The following is a 9,184-nucleotide window of genomic DNA, read 5'->3' on the forward strand; positions in this document are numbered from 1 at the left end:
GCTGCAGTCATGATTCGCTTCCGCATAGGCTGGACCCATGGGCGATCCCCACGTGGCGCACTGGGATTGGGCTCGGGAGTATATATTAGCCAAGGGCTGGGGGATTGAAGAAGAAGAAGCTTGCAGTAAGGGGCCTGAATAAGCCGCTGAAGGAAGAGCTGTGTGTTGCGTCTTCCTTGCTGGCGAGGTCGTGCGCAACAAGTGCTGGGCAGCTGCGGAGCTACAGCAGAGGAGGGGGAAGAGGGGCGGGGGGGGGGCGCAAAGTCTCAAACTGAAGCTCCTCCTGCCTCACCTTCCCAAGTAGCTGGGATTACAGGCAAGCACCACCAGGCCCAGATGGACATTTCTTTTTACAGTACAAAAACGTTTCTTTAAGGAGTCTCCGAATTAACCCAGGTAAGCCATGTTAGAGGTGATAGGTACCCGAACCTATAGATAGACAATCTTTGATGAAACAAGATATCACATCTTAGCTTTAAAAACCAAAGCTATAAGGAAATCAACCTGAGAGTATCCTTGTGACACCTTAGCAAAATAAGATGCTAAGGGGAGCCCGTGAACTGTGCAGCGACACTCAACCAAGACCACCGCCAAGTCCTCCAGCTGCTGTGAAGGACTGCAGACTCCTGGGCACTTTCACAGTTCATGGCAAGAGCACACTTAACATCCGCCCACATGCTGGATGGAGGTCAAGCCCAGGGCCTCTTGCACGGGCGCTCCACTGCCCAGCCAGAGCCCCAGCCTGTGCTGCGCCCACTAAGGCCACAGCGGCACTGTAAAATAGCAACTCACGCCTAAATGTGCATTTGGTGGCTTTATGGGCCAACTCCTCGTCTTAGGGTATAAGACTGACCAGCTGGAACCCACCGGGCTGCTCCCAAGCTCTCGGAGGGAGCACTCTGCAGTCACAGCGGTCATACACACGCAGGCACTTCCTCCGTGACAAGAAGGCAGGACACTTTCATCAAGTGGGGGCTGGCTGGCTTCCTAGGGGGAAAAACTCTCTGCTGTCTACCAGGTGATCCAGAAGAGTCCTACTCCACCACCTCAGGGACATGCAGACACAGAAGTGCCGCTCGCTTCCTACGCGTGATGACCTCGTGCCAACTCAGCAGCGGGGAGCCTTTCAGAGCCCAGAACCAAGCCCACCCACTGACTGCAAAGTGCCAACACCGCGATGAAACCTGAATGCTAAGGTTTTGCTTTAGAAAAGACAACTCTGTGGGGGCGAGCGCCTGTAATCCCAGCGCTCGGGAGGCTGAGGCGGGAGGGTCACTACAAGTCCGAACTGGATAGAGAGACCCTGTGTCTAAAAAAGAAGAAAGAAAAAACTCATACACCGACTTGTGTGCCGCAGAGAGGGCGCTGCACGCCTGCTGTGCACAGGTGCTACCCGGACCCCGGCCAGCTCAACACCGTCCTCAGGTTCCCACCGCCAGCTGTCCAAGGAGTCACCCCTGCCAAGTGCTGGGCCTCAACGTAGGTTTGGGCTTCTACAAAGGACAACTTTGCCTCTTTTTCAAAATTCAAGCAGTTCTTTACTACTATGCCTGATAAAAACACCTAAAGGTCAGTTACAGTACAGCGGACTTGGTTCAAGGACCTGGAAGGTGAAGAAAGGGAGGGAGGCAGGCGGGCAAGAAGGACAAGATAGATCAGGTCTGGCAGGTGCGGTGGCACACGCCTGTAACCCCAGCATTTGGGAGGCTGAGGCAGGAGGACTGCTGTGAGTTGGAGGCCAGCCTGAGCTGCATAATGAGACTCTGTCTCAAAAAGACCACCTATAAAGAAGGAAAAGGTCGGGTCTGCTGCTTAACTTGCTACCTCCGTGCCCATCTCAGGTGTGCTTCTGTGTAGCAGTCGCCAGCAATACCTCTTTTCCCAGGCAATACCCAGCAAAGTCACTTAAATGCAGCGCAAACCTCTGCAGCCTTTCCTCCTTACCCGTCCACCCCACACCTATGGACTCAGCCAGCCACAGACCCCAAATACTGGACGGACATTGTATCTGCACTAAACACACACACTTACTGTTGCTGCTCCAAAGAACACAATCTAACAGCTACTGGCTACCACTTCCACTGTGTCAGGTACCGTAAACATCTAGAGATGACTGAGAACACACAGGAGGGCATGGTGGGCTCGGCACAAACGCTGCGCGACCACGTGTGCAGGCCTTGCGCATCCAAGGATCTGGGCATCTGCAGGGCTCCTGGAACCAGTGCCCACGGGCAAAAAGGACCTCCTGCACACAAATGCACACACATGTGCAATGTGCGCCACACACCATGCTTCCACGCGCGGGCTTCCACACATGCATACTGTGTGTGTGTTTACACAGGCATATGTAGAGAAACATCAGCAGTGAAAACCAGAGTCAGTTAGCTTTCGGGTAAGAGGGATGGTGGAAGAGGAGCAGAGAGGGGAAGGGGTCTCTTAGGCATCACCTCCTAGCCTGTCTTCTACACTGAACATCCAGACAGCTGCAAAGAGCACCGTGAGACGCCAGGTGGGACCCCCCAACACACTCTCTCTCGAGTCTGATTCACCCAACAGCAGCCACTTGAGGGTAGAGAAAAGACTGCCCTCACCTCACCCAGAAGATTTCCCAAACCACCGTGCAGACTGAGATTGAGAACTCAACGTCCTTTGGGACAGCCCCAATTTAAGCTGTTACTTCAACATTCACTTAGTATTTATTTTTTAATATGGAAAAATGGGCCAAGGTTTGCCACCAAGGAGTCGAGACGCGAGCTCAGTCCAAACACCTGGCTGCCACCAGCGATCACTGTAATGTACTTCTAATGAGGCTGGATCCTGACCAAGACCAAGACGCTTCACCCATTAAATAAAGTTTCCTCGAGCTTGCTTAAAGGATCTTAATTTTTTAATACTAACATGCAGAATAAGCTAAAATAACTTCCTTTTTCTCCTAACAGGATGCCGGCTGGAAATCAGGCCTAGAAAATAGGCATTCTTCAAAAAGCAAGCGCCTTGCATTTTACAACGTCTCATCTGGAGTGGCTAACTGAAGAGGAGCCCCTCAGAGATCTGCTTCTGGGGGCCCAGGCCAGGCTGCACCCATTCCCAGCCCGTGCTCTGCCCGCAAGGGGGTGAGCAGGCTGCTCGAAAGGTGAGAGGAGGGGCAGGAAGGAGCCTGAGGACCCAGGCCTCTGACTGTGGCGCTGAAAACACGGGCCTTGCAGTGCGGGGAGACCCCAAAGGTCCACCTCCAGAGAAGCTGTCACAGGTCCTAGGAGTAGGGGAGGGACACGTCCTACAGCCGCACCCACAGTTATTAACAATTCATGGTGCCCCTGCTAAGTGCCAGGAACCACCTACCTTCTGCAATCAGTCGCTAATGGAGGAAACTCAGAACCCCGAGCCATGTGCCCTGGGGCACAGCTGGGATTTGAACCCAAGCCCTGCAGGCACCAAGACCGGGGTCAGCGCTCCTATTCCACTGGTGAGGCAGGGCCTGGAAAAGACCAGGGTGACCAGGGGCCCTTTCGGCTGCCCCACTGCTCTTCCCTACACACCAGAGAAGCCTCAGAGACAACCACTGGTGTGCGAGGCAGCCAGAAACCAAACGAAAAGAGAGGAAAGCAGCCAGCCGGGGCGTGTGCGACCTCTGCCGTGAGCAGCTCTGCGGCCCGCCCGAGCGAGAGGCGGGTCCTCCCTGCTGCTGCACGGTACACCAGCCGGGAAAGCCAGCTTCCTTCAGCCCGGTGCTCCGCGCACACCTTCCTGGCGTCACTGGCCATGTCTTGCCCGCCCACCGCTGCCAGCCTCCGCCTTTGGGTGCGGTGCGGGCCGAGCACCTCCTTGGAATCAACCCCTCTCGGGCCGCAGCAGCCAGCGCTGCCTCTCCGCAGGAGGAAGCACTTAGTGAACCCCACTTCCAGCATCCGGGCAGCGCATAGCGCGTCCTGGGGATCCCCTAACGAGCAGGTCAACAGCAGGTGCAGAGCCCTGGGCACCGAATCTCGCAAGGCACAGCCATGCTGCTCAGCGGGAGCGCAGTGCCCTCCACCTGCCCCTCCGCTCGCCCTGACCTGAAGCTGGGGACAATCCGCCGGGCTCTCGCTCCTCCCTCCTCGCCCCTGCCCGGCCTGGCCCGCGGCGCAGGGCACCATCCGGGCCGAGGGCACCCGAAGCTCGGCTCTGCAACCCCGCGCCCGCCTGGGAAGCCAGTGGTGCGCGCACCTCGGCGGACACAGCAGAGGCCGAGCGGGCTGTGCTCGGGCGCTAGTCCCCGCCGCCCCAGCCTGGGCCCCGCCGCGCGCCCCGCCTCAGCCCGCACCTGCCGCGCGCACTGCACCCTCGACTGGCCGCCGTGGCCTGGCCCGGTCCGGCCGGGTTCCCGCTCGGCTCGGCCCGGCTCTCGCCGCCGCCGCTTCCCGTCACGTGCTGGTCCGGCCCCGCGAGGGCGGCGCTCGCCAGTCCCCGGCAGGGTAGGGCGGACCGCGCTGACAAGGTTGGGCCCGCGCTCCTCTAGGCCACGCGGAATGGGGATGGGGAGGTCCGGAGCGGCCGCACCGAGCGGACACCAGCAGCGGGGCTTCTGCGGGCGTCACCCCCGTTTGTGTGTATTCCGCGCAGGCTGTTCCTGCTCCAGGTCTGTCCACAAGAAACCAAGATTCCAGAGTCTGAGCGCACCTCAGGGCCTGGCCAAGGTCTGATTTTCAGGATGGGAGTGTGAGAAGCGCCCCCAGGACTGCAGGTGCAGGAGGCCAGTGGGCCAAGCCCCAGTTTCTGTGCCCACCTGCCCTACTGACTGTGCCCTCGCTTTCCCTCAGCCCCTGTGCTTCACCAAGACCTCGTTCCCCTAACACTGATGACCCCAGCCTCGAGTGGACATCAACTCCACAATGCCCTCTTCAATTGCAAAAACAGGGCCAAGGAGCCGCCAAGTTCCTCTTTGTGCTGCCTGTCCCCTACCTTCTTCAGTGGAGATAGGCTTCAGAGGACCTCAAGGAAGCACTGTCACACTCCCAAGCAGGCACCAGGCAAAGCCAGCTCAGGTTTGCAACCAGATCCCCAGAGTGTGTGACTTGTCACCAACTCACCCAGGGCCACTGGGCCGAGAATCCACATTTCCACTTTTTCATTTTAGGATCCAACACAGCACACCAAAGCCCGCACCCAACACAGGGTCCTGCACACCACACCTCACAGACTTCAATGGAGAGTGGTAATGTAAAACACACCTAAGAGCGCGCTGGAGCATTTTAAGCTCAGGTATACTTTAGCCAACAGTAATTATTTTCAACACGGTATCTTACACAACACTACCAATGAAAGGATGGCACACAAAGGCCTTCGTTCATGACATGCTCACTCCTGAGCACCTATAAGTACATGCCTACTAGGGAACCAGTGGGCAACTCCAGGGAAATGCAGGGAGCCTGCCCTAAGGAACTCTTCCCCAGTGAGGTGACACCAGGACCTGCAATGTTGGCTGGTTCCCCTTAGCTCTATTTTTCTCAAGCATGGCCACCAAGCAAACAATATTAGGGAGTGAACTCTCTGCATCCTTTTTTTTGTCTTTTTGAGACAGGGTCTCACTATGCAGTTCAGGCTGGCCTTGAGCTCACCTTGGAGCCCAGGCTGGTCTTGAACTTACAGTGATCCTCCCAAGTGCTGGGGTTACAAGTGTGCACTACCATGCCTGGTCTAAACCTCTCCATCTTTGAGTGAAGAGTAAATTCTGATCATATTTAGCTTAGAATGGAGAGCACCCTCTGATTCCTTTACAACTATGGCAGACAATACCATGCAGGAATAAACCTGCCTACCAACTCAGATGTGCAGTAAGGTCCCATTCCTTGCAGTGACAATTCTGTTGACAGGAGTCCCTTTCATCCCTCAGGGATGAGCCTCAGTCCCAGGAGCCCTGATCCACAGGAATCCCCTGATGTTCTTTATCTACTCTGGTGTTTGGATTTTGGTTTCTGGTTTCTGGCTGTGTGTGACGTCCTGGCCGTGAGACATGGCTGAAATTGATGAGGTAGCTCTGCTACGTGGGTCAACTTCAAGTGTCACCCAGAACTTTTTAAAATGCAAGGACCAGGGTCTCCTCATTGACTTCCTAGATCAGGAGCTCGGAGAAAGACACAGTTACGACACTGCAAACCCTCCAAGGCTCCACTCCAGCCAGCAAGGCAGAACATTACTGTTCCTCCCTCCTTTGGAGGCGAGAGACAGCCAGACTCTGAATCTTGATTGTTTTGTTTTAACCTCAAATAACAATTCCTTCTATCCTGAGGTTCTTGCTTCAGAGGTACATAGAATAGCATCAGTAGCTTTAGACAAAGAAATACTTGTAGTGGTGAGAAAAAAGGACAGCTCTTACCTGCCACAAAACATTTCCTCCAATGAAGTCTGAGGCCTCAGGTTATGTGACTGGTCCAGAAAAACCCAGGGAAAAAGAGTACACAAAGACTTGTAACCATGCCTTCAAACTATTAATTTGCCTCTTACACTGCCATTCTACTGCTGCTACCTTTAATGACAACCAAAGGTCCAAACACATTTCCAGGAAACACAAAAGGAGAGGCATTTGACAAACTTCAGCTCCCACCCTTGCTGACATTGATTTCCATCTTATAGCAGAGGGCGCTGGGGCAAGGTGAGCAGAAGGGTTTGCTCCGGGTGAGCGAAAGGTGGGCCACTCTAAAGCCAGCCCTTCCTCCTGGTCTCTAGGCTGCCTATTACTAAACCCTTCTAGACAGATACTGTGCAGAACCAAGTGCAGGTTCTCAAGCACCCACTCTATACAACTGTTACATAATCCCCTCTCCGATCATTCAGTCTTCACAGAAAGTACTAGTAAAGCACTATTCTGAAGACTAAAGCTGAGTGATTAATTTATCCAATGACTCTGTGAAGTAGAACACAATTGGAAATGAGGTCTGCTTTCAAGCCAGGATCCTCCCAGGGCAGCTGCTTTTGCCACTAAATCAAGGAGCTTCCCGATGGAGACACAACATATGGTCATATTTTGGGACATGGAATGTCTGATGTTAATACACAAAGCTAAACCACATCAAGCTTGGACACTATGATCAGTTTTTAAGACTGATCAATTTGGGGTACATCACTGAATCTCTTTCAGATCTGCCTCCTCTATGCTAAAATGAAAAAACGCAACTGGTTAGCTCCGGTTTGGTTTGTATTTTTTTATGACCAACTTTTAAGTTCCCTCCCAGCTCTGAAGTTCAGTTTCTACACATAGAAACATCTCTTGGATTTAGTTCTCTTTTTGATTTGGCATCTCACTTATTTTCCATTATTCATCAAGGTTTATCTTCTGGCATCGCTGGCATTCTTCACACCTTTGCAGACAATGCAGTAATTTCCAGTAGCATGATATGCTAAAGAGGCAGAAGGTAAAGACTCAGAAGGTATCTGCAACATCCACAAAGCCTTGAGGACATGTGGCTCTCCCAAGAGCAATCAAAGAGAGGCAGCAGAATTTCTAGTCTACTAATTACTGGAAATCGGACCACAGTTACACCTACCACAACCTCTTTAAACTAATAACTGAGTGGGATTGAAGAAACAAAACCTAGAAAAGAAATCATAACCAAAAAATTGCATTTTTAAGACTGCAATTTCTTTAACCCATTCAAGTCACGAGGTGATCCATATCAGAATTAGCCCGGTTAAATTTAGGCTCCTTTCCTTCCACACTCCTCACAGCGCATCCAAATCTCTCAGGAACACTGAGAGTCGATGGACTGGCCTCACTGAGAGAGAGAGGAAGGAGCAGGACCCTCATCATAAAATGGGAACAGATTGAGAGAACTGAAAGAATGCTTAAATTATCCATTTAAAAAGTAAAACAAAGTAACAACAAAAACAGCTGGGCTTATATCTGTAATATGGGCCAGCCCCCTCCTGGAGGTGGGCTATTTCGCTCCTAGCCCCTACAAAAGCATAAATGTTTCCAGCTTCAGAAAAATAAGGATCATTCTCTCCCAAGGACCTGCACGAGGTTGCAATGTTCACCATTTAACCTCCTAAAAAAATCACCATGCTTCTTTCTGACCTGTCTTGAAAATTCTTTTTCCCAGAGAGGTGTCAGCCAACCTGCAAACATTCTACAGGTAAGCTAGGTTAGATTTATATCTCGGTTTGGGCCCTCCTCGGACCCTGTCCAGTGACAAAACTCTTATTGCAATTACTGTATCGAGACAGTTACTCGACTTTTAGTCTTGCTTTTCGTCATTCTGTGATTTTGAGCAAATTATCCTCCCTGCGCCTCAGCTTCTTCATCTGAGCAGCACTCTAGCATATGTACCTCGTGCGGCGGTGAGGCATGAGCTAAGCCGGGTCAGACAGAAAAGCTAACAGTGGTCCGGCTGTCGCTCCCGGCGCTCCTCAGCCGTCCTCACTTCACTCCGGAGCTGGTTACTTCCGGCATTTCAGGCACCTGGTAGTTGAGTGCTTACGAAGTGGCGCTGCTAAGGGGGAATTAATGAAGTAGTCTCTGGTCGTACTGGACTTGCGTTATACACGTCGGGGGTTAAAAAGACGACTTCAGAAGAGAAAGCAAGCCGGCTGCCGACGTGACCAGCGCCCCACCTAGGGTCACCAGTGTGCGCTCCCCGCAGGCCGCGAGCCCGAGGGTCCCTGGGGCCTCCGCCATCAGACGTCACAGGAGACGCGCCCTATGGTGGCCGCACGGTGAACTTCGCTCTGCCCTCTTCCCGCGAGGCTTGACGCGCCATTCATTTGTCCGTCTCTTTCCTTTGATTTGTCATCAGCCGGCGGGCGCCGCCCACGGAAGGCGTGGCGGGACGCGCGGCGCAGCTGAGTGACGACACACACTTGCGCCGTTAGATACGTCACTTCCGGGACGCTTTCTTCGCGGAGCCTTGTGGGTAGCTGGCCGGGGTCTCCTGGCGACGACCATGGCGGGGGACGTGGGCGGACGCAGCTGCACAGACTCAGAGCTGCTGCTGCACCCGGAACTGCTGTCCCAGGAGTTCCTTCTTCTCACCCTGGAGCAGGTTGGGCGCCGAGGGAGGGAGGGCGGCCTGTCCGGGGAGGCTCGCCCCGAGCGGCCCTCGGGGACGAGCGGCATCCCGCAGTCGTCGCAGCTCCCGCCGGGCGTGTGAGGAGAGGCGTCCCCAGCGCCTCGCGCGGGGCAGGAGCACGGCCGTGGGCGCGGCGGCGC

At 54.0% G+C, this 9,184-nt stretch overlaps 2 protein-coding genes across 9 annotated transcripts in view; one reads left to right on the forward strand and one right to left on the reverse strand.

Moving 5' to 3' along the window:
• Tgfbrap1 (transforming growth factor beta receptor associated protein 1) overlaps positions 1 to 8,752 on the reverse strand; it is a 45,990-nt gene extending 37,238 nt beyond the window's left edge. For 2 of the 7 annotated variants that reach the window (XM_023717347.1, XM_023717342.1), the window contains exons 1-2: positions 6,875 to 8,752; positions 6,356 to 6,405 (exon numbers count right to left, since the gene is read on the reverse strand). The gene's annotated coding sequence lies outside the window, so the exon portion shown is untranslated. Of the gene's footprint in view, positions 1 to 4,303; positions 4,362 to 6,355; positions 6,458 to 6,874 lie in introns of those variants that run through there. The other 5 variants (XM_023717343.1, XM_023717344.1, XM_023717346.1 and 2 more) reach the window with 4 other exon arrangements.
• Positions 8,753 to 8,870: 118 nt separating this feature from the next.
• The window catches only part of CUNH2orf49 (chromosome unknown C2orf49 homolog), a 13,783-nt gene continuing 13,469 nt past the window's right edge, over positions 8,871 to 9,184 (forward strand). For both annotated transcript variants that reach the window (XR_002821477.1, XM_004633206.2), the window contains exon 1: positions 8,871 to 9,017. Coding sequence is in view for 1 of the 2 variants with exons in the window: in XM_004633206.2 (XP_004633263.1) it covers positions 8,919 to 9,017 (99 nt within the window). In the remaining variant the exon portion in view is untranslated. The remainder of the gene's footprint in view (positions 9,018 to 9,184) is intronic.

Source organism: Octodon degus, unplaced genomic scaffold (genome assembly GCF_000260255.1).
Source record: "Octodon degus isolate 3935 unplaced genomic scaffold, OctDeg1.0 scaffold00052, whole genome shotgun sequence".
Taxonomy (NCBI): Eukaryota; Metazoa; Chordata; class Mammalia; order Rodentia; family Octodontidae; genus Octodon; species Octodon degus.